The sequence below is a fragment of the Schistocerca nitens genome, chromosome 6 (genome assembly GCF_023898315.1).
Source record: "Schistocerca nitens isolate TAMUIC-IGC-003100 chromosome 6, iqSchNite1.1, whole genome shotgun sequence".
Lineage (NCBI taxonomy): Eukaryota > Metazoa > Arthropoda > Insecta > Orthoptera > Acrididae > Schistocerca > Schistocerca nitens.
Window position 1 is genome coordinate 123541042 of NC_064619.1, and position 20554 is coordinate 123561595.

Below are 20554 nucleotides of genomic sequence, written 5' to 3' on the forward strand. Positions count from 1 at the left end.
TGTGTGTGTGTGTGTGTGTGTGTGTGTGTGTGTGTGTGTTTCAAGCCATTTTACTTCTGAGTTTTACATTACAGATTTTGGTGGACATTTAGCAGAAACACTTTGTCTTGAACTTTTATGCAAACAGTTCCACACACATTTTCATGACTTGTGGTTTGCATTCAGCTGTTTGCTAAACATGTCTTCTACTCTTATGTGCTCAGATGTAATGTCACAGCAAAGTACTCGGGACAGAGCAGGCAGGAAAGGCCATGTGTCAGTAGAATGGTGGGTGCTTCTTTACTCAACCATTTCTTGCATTCTATCAAAAATTATGAGGTATCAAGTTAACATCACCAGTTAATTATACTGTACTCAAAGTGCATTTCCCTGTATATGATGTAGGGTGAATTAAAATACAATACATGCATTGTAAAAATAATCAGTTATTGAAAAAATAACTTGCCAAGCAGCATGGGGAGAACACACATATAAAGGTACAGAAATTCGCAAGCTTTTGGAGCCAGTGACTCCTTCCGGCAGAAGGGTTGAAGGGGAATGAATAAGTTAGCAGGAAATGGATTCACAAGTTTTGGGAAATGGGCAGAGTTCAGAAAATTCACCCAGAAGCTTGAGTCGAGTCAGGGGAGACTCAACAGATTGGGTGAGAAGGAAAAATGATTGTTGGGGACTGCATGGGATGAGTTTTGAAAATCTGAGAGCTTAAAGGTGGGAGATAGAGTAAATTGTGCAAAAGTTAATAAGAGTGGAAAGGTAAGTGCATTATAAGTGGTGAAGATGGGGGTGATAGACAGATCACAGAATAAAAGGTATACTAAACTAAAAGGGAGTGAAGAAAGGAATAGTTACTGACAAGAAATGTGGAGACTTAAGACATGATTGTAAATTAAGGCCAGATGGGTGGTGAGAACCAAGGGCATGCTACACTATGTGATCACAAGTATCTGGACACCTGGCTGAAAATGACTTACAAATTCGTAGCGCCCTCCATCGGTAATGCTGGAATTCAATGTGGTTTTGGCCCACCCTTAGCCTTGATGACAGCTTCCACTCTTGCAGCCATACATTCAATCAGGTGCTGGAAGGTTTCTTGGGGAATGGCAGCCCATTCTTCACGGAGTGCTGCACTGAGGAGAGGTATCGATGTTGGTCGGTGAGGCCTGGCACGATGTCGGCATTCAAAAACATCCCAAAGGTGTTCTGTGGGATTCAGGTTGATGCTGTGCAAGCCAGTCCATTACAGGGATGTTATTGTTGTGTAACCACTCAGCCATAGGCCATGCAGTATGAACAGGTGTTCGATCGTGTTGAAAGATGCAGTTGCCATTCCCGAATTGCTGTTCAACAGTGGGAAGCAAGAAGGTGCTTAAAACATCAATGTAGGCCTGTGCTGTGATAGTGCCATACAAAACAATAAGGGATGGAAGCCACCTCCTTAAAAAACACGACCACACCATAACACCACCGCCTCTGAATTTTACTGCTGGCATTACACATGCTGGCAGATGACGTTCACTGGGCATTTGCCATACCCACATCCTGCCATTGGATTGCCACATTGTTTACCATGATTTGTCACTCCACACAACATTTTTCCACTGTTCAATCGTCCAATGTTTTCACTCCTTACACCAAGAGAAGCGTCGTTTGGGATTTACCGGCAAGATGTGTGGCTTATGAGCAGCTGCTCAACCATGAAATCTAAGTTTTCTCACCTCCCACCTAACTGTCACAGTACTTGCAGTGGAACCTGATGCACTTTATCATTCCTGTGGGATGGTCTGGATAGGTGTCTGCCTATTACACATTACGACCTTCAACTGTCGGCAGTCTGTCAGTCAACAGACAAGGTCGGCCTGTACGCTTTTGTGCTTTATGTGTCCCTTCACATTTCCACTTCACAATCACATCAGAAACAGTGGACGTAGGGATGTTTAGGAGTGTGGAAATCTCGCGTACAGATGAATGACACAAGTGACACACAAAAACCTGACCACATTCAAAGTCCGTGAGTTCTGCAGAGAGCCACATTCTGCTCTTTCATGATGTCTAATGGAAACTGGTGTCTGGGTGACGAATGCAGATGGTACATATGGTGAAACAGGCACTGAGGTTATGAAGGTCATGTTTTACAGTATGCTATGCAACAGGATACAGTGTCTTGCCAGTATATACCCTCAGCCTCTGCCCATTCATCCTAACTGGTAAATTCGTGGTGGTCATGTCAGTGTAAAAGGCAGAAAAGTGTTTATATTACAGCTTGTACATGATGTGTGATTTCACATATGGTTCCCTGCATCACACTAACCTGTCCTGTGCAGAACTCCAGGTTTTTCATTTCCTGAAAACTGATGACTCCATTATCCTGCCAGCCAACAAGGGACCTACCACTGTGGTACTTGACCGACAGGAGTATGTTAATGATGGTATATGCCAGCTGTCTGAAAGCTCCACATACAGCATCTGCCATCAAGATCCCATCCCTGTATACTAACTGATCTACAGCCACTTCATAAAACCTCAGCCCCTCACAAGGACTAACACCACAATCCATAGAACTTCTTACATCTCCCAAACCACACAAGGTACACTTTTTACCATATTCCTGGTATCCACAAACCCAATCAATCCAGCCATCCCACCATTGCTGGCTTCAAAGCACCTACCAAGCACTTCTCTGCTTTAGTTGATAAACTCCTGCAACCAGTTGTACAAAGACTTCCCTCCTCTCTTAAAAATACCAACCATTTGCTAAATCCTCTGACATATAAGCCCATCCCATTCCCATCACACACACCCCTCTACAACAACTTCCCCCGTGTACATAGTCTTACCGAAAACTACTTTACCTTTGAGGGGCAGGTATGCAGATCAGCAGCATGGCCAGGGGCAGCAGGATGGCTTCTTCCTACACCATCCTTTTCATGGGTCGCTTGGATGGGGCTTTCCTGCGATTCATAAGCCTTCAGCCTGTGGTTTGGTTCAGCTACACTGATGAATCTTTGCCGTGTGGATTCATGGTGAAGCTGACCTGTTATAATTCTTGGAATCCATAAATACATTCTCCCAATTTAATTTCAGTTGGTCCTATTCCGTATCTTATGCCACTTTCTAGATGTTGACCTCATTCTGACTGTGGGTCAGCTACACCCTTCTGTTCACATTAAAGCTAATGAGAAACAACGGTACTTATATTTTGACAGTTGCAGTCCTTTCCATGTCAAGCATTCCCTCCCATCAAGCCTTGGCATTCAAGGTAAACATATTTGTTCACATGTGGACTCTTTACTGCAATAATCACGATTTTCACCTCAGCATTCACTGGATAGAATTAGTGCCACCAGCCTAGTTGAAAAGCAAATTTTCCAGGGCATCACATCCAATTCTGGTATTACTGACCCCTCATAGAACAACTTAGGAGTACCCCTTGTCACTCAGTTTTATTCTCGTCTTGTATGTATTAATCAGTTACTTTGACAACGCTACAACTTCCTAAAATCATGCCCTCAAATAAGATCCATTCTGTCTGATATATTGCCTACCACACAAAGAAGAGCTTATCGTCAGCCTCCCAAGCTCCACAGGGTCCTTGTCAGACTATATCCTCCTTTTGTACTTGTTTCCCTAATGTATGCTCCTTCCTGTGTGGCCATTCTCACTGTAAGACTTGCGTTATGCATCTTTCTACCCCCACCTATACAGCCTTCTAACTGGCAAAACTTATACTATCAGAAACAAAATGTTGTGTAGTAGCTGTTGTGTAAACACTGTTCGACCTTGTACATTGGCATGACTACCACAAAGTTATCAGTTAAGATAAATGGGTGTAGGCAGAGGGTGTATACTGGCAACACACAATACCCTGTAGCAGAGCATACTGTAGAACGTGAGAGTTGTGACCTCAGTGCCTGTTTCACCATATGTACCATTTGGATTCTTCTCCCAGACACCATTTTCTTAGAGCTCCAGATGTGGTAACTGGCATGACAGCATGTTCTTGGTTCTCAGCACCTACCTGGCCTTAATTTACGTTAATGTCTTCAGTCTCAGCATTTCTTGTCAGTAACTATTCCTTTCTTCACTGCCTTTTAGTTTTCTATACCTTTTATTTTCTAATCTGTTCTCCAAGTACTTCCCCCCCCCCCTCCCGCCTCTCCCCTCCCCCACCTCTACCACATACAATGCACATAGCTTTCTGCTCTTATTAACTTGCGTGCAGTGTTGTGTCAGTGATACCAGACTCTATCTTCCACCTTTAAACTCACAGGTTTTCAAATCACATCCAGTGCAGTCCCCAACAATGGGCAACTTCTCTGAACTCTCCTCATTTCCTAAACCATCCCAATCCTTTTCCTTCACCACTCTTCCTTTCCCTTCAACCCTTCTTCCAGAAGGAGCAGCCACTGGCTCTGAAAGCTAGCAAATTTTAGTGCCTTTATATGCGTGTTTTCCAACTACTGCTTGGTGAGTAGGTTTTTTATCTATTTTCATTATAAATCCAAGATATGTATTGTGATACCTTGCATGAGCCATCAATTATTCTGAGGTATGATTCTTGCTGGAAAGCACAATTAGTTCGTTAGTTAGTTACATATTCCATGGATCATTCGAATGATTCTTTTATCAGAATGATGTGGAACAAGTCAATTTACAGGATATTTACACTTGATTAGTATTAACATCAATGAACACATTGTTTTTGCCGTACTTGTATAAATACACCTAAAAAAATTCTTTTTCCAGGCAATGAGTTTTTAAATAAAATTTGTCCATGGAAGAAAAGAAATTGTCTAGAAAAAATGATTTTGGGTTAGACGTAAAACTAACTTTGCTAAGTGTCAGACATTTCATGTTATTGGTTAAATTATTACAAATTTTTCCTACATGTTGAACTCCTTTCTAAGCAATGGCAGGTTCATTAATGTGTAATGAAGTTAATTTTTTCCACTAGTGTGACATCACTATTTTTCTCAAATTGTGATGGATTATGTATGACAAATTTCTTTTGCTAATATCTGTATTATGATGGTGCAGTTGAAATTCTGAACTTCTTGAAGAGGTCCCTACATGAAGACTGCAGGTGAACACCACATATACCGTATTTACTCGAATCTAAGCTGCACTCGAATCTAAGCCGCACCTGAAAAATGAGACTCGAAATCAAGGAAAAAAAAAAATTCCCCGAATCTAAGCCGCACCTGAAATTCGAGACTTGAAATTCAAGAGGAGAGAAAAGTTTTAGGCCGCACCTCCAAATCGAAACAAAGTTGGTCCATTTTAATATGAGACACAATTTAGGTCGAATGAATGACGATACAGCTACAGTAGTTTGGTTCGAGTCGTAAGCTTAGCAGTTAAGCTTTACCAGGTAGACATTGCTATGCGTCAGGCGCTCCGTCCGTATTTATACGGGTACCCTTTCTATTTCACGTGCTTCGTCTGGTTTGAATTGATTGCTTATTTTTCTTTGATCTCATAAGTGCCGTTCTCTTTGTTATAGGTGTTTACGTCACTCTAAGCTGAAAATGCATTACTGTACTGTGTCATGCATTGTTTGTCGCATTCTGATAATGAGTGTTTACGGCCTTTCGCCGCTTGCGGCATGGCTTGCTTTTGTGCGCTCTACCGCTGCTTACAATGAAGGGAAAAAAAAAAATGCTTTCTTTGATAATGATCAACAAGAACCAAATAATAGACTGTGTATGATAGAAGATGTTCTGAACGAGAGTTTTTGTCTGTTTGAAAATCTTTGGAGACGCCTCTTTAGTACATTACATTCTGCACAGAAATTAGTCATCTTAGATTTAAAAATCTAGTCAATTGTCATGCTTCATTTCTGAGTATCACTATTAGGCATAAGAATAATACGAATATAAACGTGACATGATATGTATATTCTTCCGCGTTTGCTGTTGTCTCACTTTAGTTTCGTAGTTTATTAGGCAGACAGGATTTAAATGAGATAGCAGCAAACACGAAAGAAGACATCGCAAAATGTTTATATTCGTATTATTCTTATGGTAAAGAGAATACTGCATGTGATTCACAATTCATAAAAGTTCCTATTAGCAACCATCTCTTCTCACAGGTAGGAAAAAATTCAGAAAAGACCCCAAACAGTCTTGCCAGTCGGATTTTCATTGTACATTGAAATGCTGCTACATTCGAAGATGAACAATATGGAATTTGTATTTACTTCATTGAATAATGTATGAAAATGCAGTGGTCAAAACTCAGGGCAGAGAAAAAAAGCTTGTCTTCTACTTTTTTTTTTTTCAGAGGTTTTGGCGCCAGTATTTATCTTTGTGCCTGCAAAGCAAGCCTGTGTAGCACTAAGTATATTTGACGGCAGAAGTTAGTTGTGGCGGCACTTACCAACATTTTTCAGAACTTCCGCTTACTTTGTACTCGATTCTGAGCCGCAAGCGGTTTTTTGGATTACAAAAACCAGAAAAAAAGTGCGGCTTTGATTTGAGTAAATACTGTAATTATTTGTGCTCACTGTTGTGCAGTCAATGCTCTCATTGTTAAGTGATGAGTTACATGAGAAAATTATTCAGTAATAAAATACTGGATGGAAATATGCAAAATATGTCGGGACATTGATTCGCTTGTTTCAAAGACTAATGGTTATATGAAAAGCAAAAGTAGCTGAAATTAATTGTTTCAGCAGTTCAGTAATATGCTTCCTCCAAGTTTTCATCAATATGCACGCAGAAAAATTTGGAGCAGTGTATTCTGTTTACTGACCCCTGTTAAAGTGCCACATCACAATTGGTCTGACTCTATTTGGTGTAAGGAACTGAATATTGTGTGTTTTCTCAAAAATTGAGGAGAATCCATTTTCAGAGAACCACTTAATAATTCTTTGGGAAATATCGTTAACAGTCTCTTCTGTTGCTTTCTCTCTAACAGGATTTATTATAACACTTAAGTCATCTGCAAAAAGTACCAGTTCTGCTTGATGGATGTTAAGTGGAAGGTCACTCATATATTTAAGGAACAGGAGTGCACCCAAAATTGAATCTTGCAGGGTTCCCATTGTGATTTCCCACTAGCCACTAAAATTTCCCCTCCTTCCAACTTTTTTGAATTATTCAGCACAACTTTTTGCATTTTGTTTATTAAGTATGACTCAAATCAGCTATGTATAAGTCCATCATTCCTTACTTAGTTACTAACTTTACGTTACATGTGGCAAGAGCCTTATCGACCATACACCTGCTCTATGAGCCTCTTGTACTTCTGCCTGTCCAATGCGCTGTTTGTCCAGTTGCTGTTGCTGTTCATCCTAGTTGTGTCCTCCCGAATGTTATCCCGCCATCTGATCTGGGTCTCCCTCTTCCTCTCGTTCCATCTAGTGTTGTGCTGAATGCCTTTCTAGGTAGTCTATTCTCTGTCATTCTTGCTATATGGCCTGCCCAATTCAACCTTCTCCTCTTGAGCACTTTGACGATGTTACGGTGTTTGTACAGCCCTCTTAATTCTTCATTTCTTCTTATTCTCCATTCCATGTTATTTTCGTCGTATACAGGTCCTAAAATTTTCCTTACTACTTTTCTTTTGAATATTAACAGTTTTTCTTCATCTTTCTTTCTAAATATTAATGTTTCACATCCATATAACATCACAGGTACAATGGTCAATTGATATAAGCGGATTTTGAAGTTACTGTTAAGTGATCTCTTTTTTTAGAATTTTGATGAAAGTAAAAAGTGTCTTGTTTGCTTTTGATAAATGGGCATCTATTTCTATATCTGTTCTGTTGTTATTACTAAAAAGACTTCCTAGGTACTTGAAGTGGTTAACAGTCTTGAAATTGAATTCATCTACAGTCAGAGGTACATCTTCTCTGGTTTTCTTACTTATGGGCAGGTATTCTGCCTTTCTTTATTAACATGTAATCCTGTTTTCTCAGCAATTTTGTAGTAATTTTGCATCATTCTGATTAATTCTGAGTTGGAACTACTTATTAGTGCTACATCATCAGCATAGGCAGGTCTTATAATGTTCACATCCTGTAGCTGGATTCCTTGTGGACTGGTTTTACAAAATTCTCTATCGATTTTCTCTAGGACTAGGTTAAATAAAATAGGTGAAATGGTATCCCCTTGTCTCAGTCCAGTGTACACCTTAAAATCTTCAGTTTCTCCTACCAGTGTCTTTATGTGACATAAAGTTTCATCTATACACATTTTAACTAATCTGATTTATTTTGAAGGTATTTTAAATTCCTTCATTATATTTAGTAGTGTCTGTCATTGTATGCTATCATAGGCCTTTTTAAAATCTATGAATAATATGTGGACATCTACATTGAATTCCCACTCCTTCTCAGTTACTTGTCTCAGGGTGAATAAGTGATCTAATGTGCATCTGTTTCTGCAGAAACCGCATTAGTAGTCCCCAATCAGTTCTTCTGTTAGTATCAGCCTGTTTAATAGATTTTGTAGGTGACATCATGTAAGGCAATTCCTCTGTAGTTATCACAAACAAGTGGATCAGTCTTCTTAAATTCCATAAAATGTAAATTTTTTTAAGAGAGTAACATGATCAACACAATCATACACCTTGGAAAGATCACAAGAATACCAATACCACGTCATTAAATAATAATACTTTGAAGGGTAACTCTGCCATGTATTGTTTTTACTTTTACATCTGTCCTATAGAATGTGGACGAGAATGATTTTTGATTTCTAGTTGATAGTTATTGTTCCTTTTTAATGATGATATTGTGACGTCAGTGTCACTGACATATATTTTTCTACTTTTACAGCTGTCATATAGGATGTGGAGGAGAATGATGTTTGGCTTTTGGTTGACAGTTATTGTGTATTCAATGTCAATTCTGATATTGGTATATACATATCAATTTGATAATTTCTCAGAGTACTGGGCAAAGTACCTGCATATTCCTTTAACACTGTAAGTATGCTGTTATTATTATTATTATTATTTCTTTCTTTTCTCAGACGTTATGTCTGGTCAAAAATGGAAAGTGATGTGGACCTTGATCAAGCGTGACTTCCTTTTAACTGTACGGTATATGTTACATTGCATTTAGGAACTTTCAGGTAATTGAACATGTATCAATAATTACGGATTTCTGTAGTTGTATATATAAGTTTGGATGTAGCTGTATTGCATTGATGTACAGGTGGATATTGTGTGGTATGACTCCTGTAGTTGATAGTATGATTGGTATAATGTCAACTTTATCCTGATGCCACATGTCCTTGACTTCCTCAGCCAGTTGGATGTATTTTTCAATTTTTTCTCCTGTTTTCTTTTGTATATTTGTTGTATTGGGTATGGATATTTCGATTAGTTGTGTTAATTTCTTCTTTTTATTGGTGAGTATGATGTCAGGTTTGTTATGTGGTGTTGTTTTATCTGTTATAATGGTTCTGTTCCAGTATAATTTGTATTCATCGTTCTCCAGTACATTTTGTGGTGCATACTTGTATGTGGGAACGTGTTGTTTTATAAGTTTATGTTGTAAGGCAAGCTGTTGATGTATTATTTTTGCTACATTGTCATGTCTTCTGGGGTATTCTGTATTTGCTAGTATTGTACATCCGCTTGTGATGTGATCTACTGTTTCTATTTGTTGTTTGCAAAGTCTGCATTTATCTGTTGTGGTATTGGGATCTTTAATAATATGCTTGCTGTAATATCTGGTGTTTATTGTTTGGTCCTGTATTGCAATCATGAATCCTTCCGTCTCACTGTATATATTGCCTTTTCTTAGCCATGTGTTGGATGCGTCTTGATTGATGTGTGGCTATGTTAGATGATACGGGTGCTTGCCATGTAGTGTTTTCTTTTTCCAATTTACTTTCTTCATATCTGTTGATGTTATGTGATCTAAAGGGTTGTAGAGGTGGTTATGAAATTGTAGTGGTGTAGCCGATGTATTTATATGAGTGATTGCTTTGTGTATTTTGCTAGTTTCTGCTCGTTCTATAAAGAATTTTCTTAAATTGTCTACCTGTCCATTTATTATTATGTCCATTATTATTATTATTATTATTATTATTATTTCTTTTCTCAGACGTTTATTATATATATTTCATTCAGTAAATTTCAGTTTCACATTGTTTGTATTTTCTGTTTTGTCTCATTAACATTTTTATTTGCCTAAATCTCTACACATAGAAACTGAAGTCCACTGCTCATTTCTCTTTGTATATTCAGTCAAATGTCAGGAACTACTGTATGGATTTTGATTTAATTTTTACTGATAGATAGACTGATATACGAGGGAGATTTGTGTTTACAATGTATAAATATTTAATGCAAATTGGATAAACTACGATGAATTAAAGTCAACTGCCACTGTTTGTGAAGTTTTGGAAACATTCATAGTAAGTCTATGGAAATACAAAGATCATGCAATATTGGTTGGAGGCAACTTTAACCTAATGAGTATGGACTGATAGACTGGGACATCTATGGACTCATTGCAGTGGATACAGGCAAACTCAGTCTTGCGAAGTACTGTTGAACGCTTTTTCCAAAAACTGTCTTGAGCAGCTAGTTAGCCAATTTGCATAAAATGGAAATATTGTAGACCTTGTAGCTGCAAGCAGTCCTGACCTTATCAATGGTATTAGTATGGAGACAGGAATTACTGACCATGATGTCATCATAGAGACTGTGGTTAAGTTAATAAAGAGCAGATAAGTAGTTGTTAGCATCCCAAATAGACAATGTACTGACATCATTTAGCTCCAGTTGATAAACATAGAGCAATTATGGGCAAAGTTTAAACAGACTGTAAATTGTGGTCTGGAGAACTATATGGCTAGTAAGTGGATTATGGGTGGGAAAGACCACAGTGGTTCTATGTAAAATCACTATGTGAGTCTAAAGCTTATATCCAGTCACTTGTAGAGCAGTCTGGTATGACAGTGGGCGACAGCAAAAGGAAAGCAGATGCTGTAAACCTTGGATTTAAGAAATCATTCATCCAGGAGAACTGTACAAACATACCGTTGTTTGACCATTGAACATACTGACGTATGGACAACATAGTAATAAGAATCCCTGGTGTGGAGAAACAACTGAAAGAGTTGAAAACAAATAAATCACCAGGTCTGAATAGAATTCCAATTTTGTTTTACAGAGAGTACTCTGTGCCACTAGCCCCTTCCTAGCTGGCATTTATCACAAATCACTCACCCAGCACAAAGTCCCAAGCAACTGGAAAGGAGCACAGATGACTCCTGTATATAAGAAGGCCGAAAAGAATGGACCCACAGAATTACAGACCAATATCCTTAACTTTGGTTTGCTGCAGAATTATTGAACATATTGTCAGTTTGAATATAATGAATTTCCTTGAATCAGAGAAGCTTCTGTCCACAAATCAGCACAGATTTAGAAAGCACCACTTGTGGGAAACTGAACTTGCCCTTTTCTCACATGGTATGCTGTGAACTCTCATTGAAGGGCAACAGATATATTCCATGTTCGTAGATTTCCAGAAAGTGTTTGACATGGTGTCCCATTGCAGGCGGTTAAAGAAGGTACAAGCATACGAAATAGGTTCCCAGATATGTGAGTGGCTCAGAGGCTTCTTAAGCAACAGAATCCAGTTTATTATCTTAGACGGCGAATTTTCATCAGGGACAAGGGTACCATCAGGAGTGCTCCAGGGAAGTGTGATACGACTACTCTTATTTTCTATATACATACACTCCTGGAAATTGAAATAAGAACACCGTGAATTCATTGTCCCAGGAAGGGGAAACTTTATTGACACATTCCTGGGGTCAGATACATCACATGATCACACTGACAGAACCACAGGCACATAGACACAGGCAACAGAGCATGCACAATGTCGGCACTAGTACAGTGTATATCCACCTTTCGTAGCAATGCAGGCTGCTATTCTCCCATGGAGACGATCGTAGAGATGCTGGATGTAGTCCTGTGGAACGGCTTGCCATGCCATTTCCACCTGGCGCCTCAGTTGGACAAGCGTTCGTGCTGGACGTGCAGACCGCGTGAGACGACGCTTCATCCAGTCCCAAACATGCTCAATGGGGGACAGATCCGGAGATCTTGCTGGCCAGGGTAGTTGACTTACACCTTCTAGAGCACGTTGGGTGGCACGGGATACATGCGGACGTGCATTGTCCTGTTGGAACAGCAAGTTCCCTTGCCGGTCTAGGAATGGTAGAACGATGGGTTCGATGACGGTTTGGATGTACCGTGCACTATTCAGTGTCCCCTCGACGATCACCAGTGGTGTACGGCCAGTGTAGGAGATCGCTCCCCACACCATGATGCCGGGTGTTGGCCCTGTGTGCCTCGGTCGTATGCAGTCCTGATTGTGGCGCTCACCTGCACGGCGCCAAACACGCATACGACCATCATTGGCACCAAGGCAGAAGCGACTCTCATCGCTGAAGACGACACGTCTCCATTCGTCCCTCCATTCACGCCTGTCGCGACACCACTGGAGGCGGGCTGCACGATGTTGGGGCGTGAGCGGAAGACGGCCTAACGGTGTGCGGGACCGTAGCCCAGCTTCATGGAGACGGTTGCGAATGGTCCTCGCCGATACCCCAGGAGCAACAGTGTCCCTAATTTGCTGGGAAGTGGCGGTGCGGTCCCCTACGGCACTGTGTAGGATCCTACGGTCTTGGCGTGCATCCGTGCGTCGCTGCGGTCCGGTCCCAGGTCGACGGGCACGTGCACCTTCCGCCGACCACTGGCGACAACATCGATGTACTGTGGAGACCTCACGCCCCACGTGTTGAGCAATTCGGCGGTACGTCCACCCGGCCTCCCGCATGCCCACTACAAGCCGTCGCTCAAGGTCCGTCAACTGCACATACGGTTCACGTCCACGCTGTCGCGGCATGCTACCAGTGTTAAAGACTGCGATGGAGCTCCGTATGCCACGGCAAACTGGCTGACACTGACGGCGGCGGTACACAAATGCTGCGCAGCTAGCGCCATTCGACGGCCAACACCGCGGTTCCTGGTGTGTCCGCTGTGCCGTGCGTGTGATCATTGCTTGTACAGCCCTCTCGCAGTGTCCGGAGCAAGTATGGTGGGTCTGACACACCGGTGTCAATGTGTTCTTTTTTCCATTTCCAGGAGTGTATATGATCTGGTGGACAGAGTGGGGAGCAATCTGTGGTTGTTTGGTGATGAAGCTGTGGCACACGGGAAGGTGTCAAAGATGAGAGGCTGTAGGATGATACAAGATGACATAGACAAAATTTCTAATGGGTGTGATGAATGGCAGCTGGCTCTAAATGTAGAAAAATGTAAGTGAATGCTGTGGGGTAGGAAAAACAGACTTATGATGTTCAGATACAGCATTTACAGTGTCCTGCATGACACAGTCATGTCATTTAAATATCTGGGCATAATGTTGCAAAGTGATGTGAAATGGAATGAGCATGTAAGGATAGTAATAGGAAAGCGAATAGTTGACTTTAATTTATTGGCAGAATTTTGGGAAAGTGTGGTTCATCTGTAAAGGAGACCACATATAGGACACTAATGTGATCCATTCTTAAATCCTGCAAGAGTGTTTCGGACCTGCATCAACTCGTATTAAAGGAAGACATCGAAGCAATTCACAGATGGACTCCTAGATTTGTTAACGGCAGGTTCGCATAATGCGGAACTGTTACAGAGATGGTTTGGGAACACAAATGGGAATTCCTGGAGGGAAGGTGATGTTCTTTTTGAAGAACACTATTGAGAAAATTGAGAGAACTGGCATTTGAAGCTGACTGCAGAATGATACTACTGCTACTAACATACATTTCACTTAAGGACCACAAAGATAAGTTGAGAGAAATTGAAACTCATACAGAGATGTATAAACAGTATTTTTTTTCTCTCTCACCTTGTGTGTGAATGGAACAGGAATGGAAATGACTATTAGTGGTACAGGATAATCTCCACCATGCATGGTATGCTGGCTTGCAGACTAGAGATATCAACAACGACAAAGGTGTTCTAATCCATGTGGACACAAACTCCATCCGCAGCAGCAGTGAGGAAGAGATTGTAAGTGATATCCAGAATCTGATTAGGTTGGCAAAAACTGTGTACACTATCTCTAGGCTGGTAATTAGTGGAATTGCTCACAGAAGATCTGTAAGTAATACTTAGGTCAATAGAATAAATAGCAGTATTGAGGAACAGTGCGACAGACTGGGGGCAGTGTTCATTGACCCAAGAAAGTTTTTAAATGATAAATGTGTGGGTAGGGATGGCCTACATCTCAGTAGGTTAGGCTGTATGAATTTCTGTAAAATATTCATAGAAGTATGTAAAATCCTAAAAAGCAAGGAAAACTGATAATTATGATGGAGGTGACAACGCAGAGGTACACATGGGGGGAGAGGAAAAAAAAAAAAAAAAAAAAAAAAAGAAAAGAAAAGAAAGGAAGAGAACACCAAAGAGGTGCTGCATGTGAAATCATAGTCAGAAACAAAAATGCACCACTGATGCACTGAAATATCAATGGCTTAACAGCAAAACCACCAAAACTTAAATACTCTAAAATTGATGAAATGAAAATTCTGCTTTCAGAATATGTGAACATGAAAATAACCTGCCTAAATGAATTATGGCTTACAGAAGATTGTTTACAAGTTTTAAACAGTGTTAATAAGCTAGCAGCTATTGTAGCTTGTTGCTTACTCAGTATGTTATAAAGTAATAGAAGACTCAAATTATTTAAATGAAGAGTATGTGTCTGAGAATTGCTGTATAGAAGTAAGCAATCTGAGTACAGTGATTATAACAGTTTATAGAATTCCTGGGTGTTCTACAACAAACATGTTCTTAGCTAATTTCCAGTGCCTCATACAAAAAGTTAGGAAGAAATATAAGAAAAAAATAGTAATTGTGACAGACTTCAACTTAAATTTATTAGTTTATAGCTGTGATTAAAAAAAAGAATTGTAGCTTAATACAGAAATCTTGTTTCAAGTTAAACTGCTCTGAAAGCGCTAGAGAAAACAGCAAATCAGAGGTGTGCATTGATAATAATATTACAAACTACCAATTTGAAAGTGGAAAAAAGTACTGCTTAGACCTAGATATTTCAGACCATTCAGCTCTGTTTATTGAGTGCCTAATGGCAGATAAATGAAAGCCTCCAGAAATGTATATAAAAAGAGATTTCAGCACAAGACATATGGATTTATTCCACAATAAAACAAGTGCTGTGAGCTGGTCTGCACCATAAACAGTGATAAATTCTTAAATTGTTCTTACATTCATTTAATGACTGTTTACTACCTAGATATTGGCAAAAAAAGCAAGCAGTTAACTTAAATGGATTACACCAGTAATAAAAATTTCTGGTGCTGGAAAAAGGAAACTCTACAATGAGTTAGAATCAAACAGAAATCCTGATTTTCTTATGTATGTCAAACCCTATAAAGCTGTATTCAGGAGAGCTAAAAAAATTGCCAACAATACCTTCATCCTCCAACATAGTAATAAGACAAAAGAAATTAGGAGCTATAGTTAAGTCATGAGATTTTGAAAATTGTTGGAAAATGATACAGGAATAAACCCATTTCAGATGTAAAATTATTTCAGTGATTCTTCTTAAATGTAGTGAGATTGGATGTAAACATAGCAGCCTATTAAGACAATGAAAAATTTTCATAAGCAGGGAAAACAACCAAACATATCTTTCAAACAGTTTGAAAAAAATCACCCAAAGGTTTGTTCTTAAAAAAAACCTTATCTCGTTAGGATGAAATACCCACATCAGGAGAGTGTGTAATATCATTTCACACTGTCAGTTATCATGGATGTTTTCTAAATGTATCAAAATATGCTGAGATAAAACCACTACTGAAAAAGGGATCAACAGAAAATGTGGAGAACTACTGACCCCCCCCCCCCCCCCAAATCTCTCTCTCTCTCTCTCTCTCTCTCTCTCTCTCTCTCTCTCTCTCTCTCTCTCTCTCTTGCCCCTCTGCCCCCCCTCCCCCCTCTTTCCTGTCAGTAATTTCTAAAATGTAAAAAGATGGCAACAAAACAAACACAAAAATTTCTTACTGTAAATGACATAATTTTTAAAAATTTCTTTGTACGCCAAAAGTGAAAAGCATTGTAAATGTAATCAGTGAGTGTACTCAAAAGGTATGCTCCTTGTCAGATAAGGATGGAAAGGTCATAAGAATCAGACACACTGCGTTGCTGTAGTTCCCCTCTTACATAATGCATAGGAAACAGAGTAATTATAACTTCAAATTCAAGAGATTGGTCCCCACCTGTTCCTTTTCTACATAAATGACCTATAATTGTAAATGATGTGCTTGAAAGAATTCCAGAAAGTGTCATATATACTTTAGAGGAACTTGAATACTGGTTCCATCAAAGTGAACTAAACCAACTCCTCCTCCCTCTGCCTACCTCCTCCCCCCCTCTGCCTACCTCCTCCCCCCCTCTGCCTACCTCCTCCCCCCCTCTGCCTACCTCCTCCCCCCCTCTGCCTACCTCCTCCCCCCCTCTGCCTACCTCCCCCCCCTCTGCCTACCTCCTCCCCCCCCTCTGCCTACCTCCTCCCCCCCTCTGCCTACCTCCTCCCCCCCTCTGCCTACCTCCTCCCCCCCTCTGCCTACCTCCTCCCCCCCTCTGCCTACCTCCTCCCCCCCTCTGCCTACCTCCTCCCCCCTCTGCCTACCTCCTCCCCCCTCTGCCTACCTCCTCCCCCCCTCTGCCTACCTCCTCCCCCCTCTGCCTACCTCCTCCCCCCTCTGCCTACCTCCTCCCCCCCTCTGCCTACCTCCTCCCCCCCTCTGCCTACCTCCTCCCCCCCCTCTGCCTACCTCCTCCCCCTGTCTGCCTACCTCCTGCCCCCCTCTGCCTAACTCCTGCCCCCCTCTGCCTAACTCCTGCCCCCCTCTGCCTAACTCCTGCCCCCCTCTGCCTAACTCCTGCCCCCCTCTGCCTAACTCCTGCCCCCCTCTGCCTAACTCCTGCCCCCCTCTGCTTAACTCCTGCCACCCTCTGCCTAACTCCTGCCCCCCTCTGCCTAACTCCTGCCCCCCTCTGCCTAACTCCTGCCCCCCTCTGCCTAACTCCTGCCCCCCTCTGCCTAACTCCTGCCCCCTCTGCCTAACTCCTGCCCCCCTCTGCCTAACTCCTGCCCCCCTCTGCCTAACTCCTGCCCCCCTCTGCCTAACTCCTGCCCCCCTCTGCCTAACTCCTGCCCCCCTCTGCCTAACTCCTGCCCCCCTCTGCCTAACTCCTGCCCCCCTCTGCCTAACTCCTGCCCCTGCATAACTCCTCCCCCTCTCTGCCTACTATATTTGAAAACTAAGTAATAGTAAATGGGAAATGCCTTAACGGTCACTTCCTTCAGGTGCCAGCCACTGCGCCGAGTGCCAGTTTAGTTTCTGCGTATAGTAAATGTTGGTCAGGAAGAAAATTTTGACATTGCCATTCGTGGTGAGGAGGGGGGAAGGGGAGGGGGGCAGTGTGTCGTTGCTTGCTAACAAGGGTATTTAACTTATTTTCACAGAGTGCACTCTGACTATCTCCTCCCCCCTCTGCCTATCTCCTCATCCCCCCTTCTCTGTCCATCTCGTCCTCTGCCCTTCTTGTATACGTCTCCCCTTTCTATCACTAAGTTATCACCCCGAGCTCAATAGCAGGCTGGTGGTTTATAATGGGAACCATACAGAAATGAGTCCCTGTTATGCTTAATAGGATTCCCTCAAATCATTGACATGTCAGATACGTATAATTTCTTTTTCCGTTCATACGTGTTTCAAGATATTACAGACATATAATATGGCCCTTTTATGGTGACTTGTGTGGTGACCAATTTTTGTCCTGGTACAAGCCTTACAGCCAAAGTGAAAGATAAATGCATTTCGTAGAAGGCATAATTGAACACTTCCTCAAGGCAAATGCCACGTCACCACAAATATATGAGAAATTTTCTGCACTATTAGCACATTTATTAGTCAATGTTGTTCATCCCTATTAATAGCAGATTACTTATATCCCAGCACAGTTCTGATGAAAGCTCTTTGAGAAGCATCTGTGCTGAAGATCTATCTTTGGTCCAGAAAGAGGTGAAATATGAAGCTATAAAATTGTTCTGCAATCTACCCATGGAAATAAAATGGGTAGAGGTATTCTTAGTCACATAACAGAAAAAAAAACTCTAAATTGCCAGCAAGTGTGTGTGTGTGTGTGTGTGTGTGTGTGTGTGTGTGTGTGTGTGTGTGTGTGTGTGTGTGTGTTTTTGTATTTTGTAGGATAGTCCAATGGATAATAATATTGAGCAGCAACCCCCCCCCCCTCCCCCCTTACGATCTTACGATTTCATTTTTCCATTGATAGGAAGTATACAATCTGTTTTTATTGGTTATTTATTTGAGTATTTTATTTATTTTTTGGAGAGAATGTGATGACAACAATTGTCTATTTTTTTACATGTTTCTATGAGTAGGATCTAAAATATTATAATTCAAACTGAAGAATCCTTTCTGATGCATTTATTTTTGCTTAATTTTTTAGGCAGTTGGATATTGGGCTGGAAAGGTTTGATACAACACAACTGTTTACACGTCTTCTTACACCAACAGCATTTCTGGTTATGACAGTTATACAGCTCCATTATTTTCATAAAGAATTTTTGGAAATATCTGACATTAGAGCAAGGTAAGCTACTTATATTTATACTAATGATCACAAAATAATATTATTCAGGTAAGACTTAAGTTAAATGAGAAACTAATTAGTTGGGACCTCATACAGTACTTCATCTGAAAAAACAAGGATGTGTTGATTGTCTACTCTTTATGTCCGTAGTCTAATATATAATAATCATTGCTTCACAGTATTATATTGAGAGATGAAAAGATTTGCTCATAGATTCATTTGTATAATATTCATTTGTTTCTGTGATAGATTGTACCCCAAGTAAGCAAAAGGGGGGGATACTATACTGATTATGCTTATAACATCATTAGACCATTCTCTAAGTAGAGATGAAGGTTCAGAAGCTCACTGTATAAGTATTTTTTTGGAAGAATATGAGTGGTTGCTTCAAATAACTTATTTCTATGTCGTAAAAAAACTCACTACAGAGAACAAATATGACAGAGTGAACAAGAGTTACTATGCCGCCAGCAGGAAAGATAATCCTTTTACATTCCAAAGAGAACATTATTCACTTGTTGTTGTACATCATCTTCTTGATGTCACCACATGGACCCCAGCCCCCTCCCCCCTCTTCCCTCCCTCTCCCCCTCCCCCTTCCCCCACCACCACTTAAAGCCAGGAATTCTTGATATGTGAGGGAACTTGCTGGCCGGTCCTCTTGTAAGCAGTAGCTGCAGACATTGGTTGCGCCTTTCTGGTGGCTGTAGTGTCAGATTCGATATTTGTTGTTACCTGTTCCATGGAACTTTCCGTCAGTTTGGCCATTTCCTCCTCAGAATGCAATAGCTCGGGCTCAGTAAAAAGGGTATCCGCTTCCATATGCTGGTTTGACTGTCTTGATGGAAACAGTTTCTTATTTTCTAGCTTTATTGATTTTGAAGGTGTGGCTTTCCCTTCCTATCACTTTGTACAGATCAGCATACAGTGAAATAAGCCAGGGTGAACTACATCATCCCGAAGACACACACTGGACATTGTTTCTAAGTCCTTGGGCATGAATACTTTTTGTCTGTCATGTCTGGTTGAGTTGGTTGGTTGTTTGTATGCTCTTCACTCACTTTCTGAGCCGTTGTGCAAACTGCATACAGAAGTGTGGTTCTGTTTGCTGTGTGGGGTTGGGAAAGATTAGTTCTTTACGGAGCCTGTAATTGTTCACCATAAACAAATTGCACTGGAGAGTGTTGATGTCCTCATTTATTGCTGTTCATAATCCCAGTACGACGAGGGAGAATGCTTCTGTGCACTCCGACATACTACACATTAGTGCCATCTTGAGTGTGTGGTGGAAATGTACCACCAGGCTGTTACTGGTGGGATTGTTACTTGTGGTGTGTGAGTGGTAGCATCCACATAACAACATGAGTTCATTGAATAGCTGGCTCTCATATTTTCCGCCACGATCTGTGATAATTCATGTGGTAGGCTGAACTCGGAGAACCATGTATGTACTTCTTTTGCCACTGACTCTATTGATATCTCAATAAGTATTGTGACTTCTGGCCACCTTGTAAAACAATCAGTGATTGCTAACAAATACTTTTGACCTGTAGAGCTCTGCAGTGAGCTGTCGATGTCTGCATGGAGATGTGAAAACCTGCCTGCAGGTGTCAGAAACTGAACAATTGGTGCAAACACATGCCTTCCAGTCTCATTTCACTGACATGTTAGACACATGCATGCCCACACCCAACAATCTTTCTGCCCTCCAGGCCACAGCACTTTGGTAGCAACCATCTTAATTGTAGCTCACATGCATGAGTGTTGTAAATTGCACTGGACTTCAAAAACTTGCCTGTGATAGGTTTCTGGAATATAGGATCACTGTTGACCTTTTGCCGCATCACACTAAATTTCTTCTGAGACCTCTGGA

At 41.0% G+C, this 20554-nt stretch overlaps 1 protein-coding gene across 1 annotated transcript in view; it reads left to right on the forward strand.

Annotated features, from left to right (window-relative positions):
• The window catches only part of LOC126263224 (piezo-type mechanosensitive ion channel component), a 686714-nt gene that overhangs the window by 287891 nt on the left and 378269 nt on the right, over positions 1–20554 (forward strand). Inside the window, exons 15-16 of the mRNA XM_049960308.1 lie at positions 8780–8928; positions 18538–18681. Coding sequence (XP_049816265.1) covers positions 8780–8928; positions 18538–18681 — 293 coding nt within the window. The remainder of the gene's footprint in view (positions 1–8779; positions 8929–18537; positions 18682–20554) is intronic.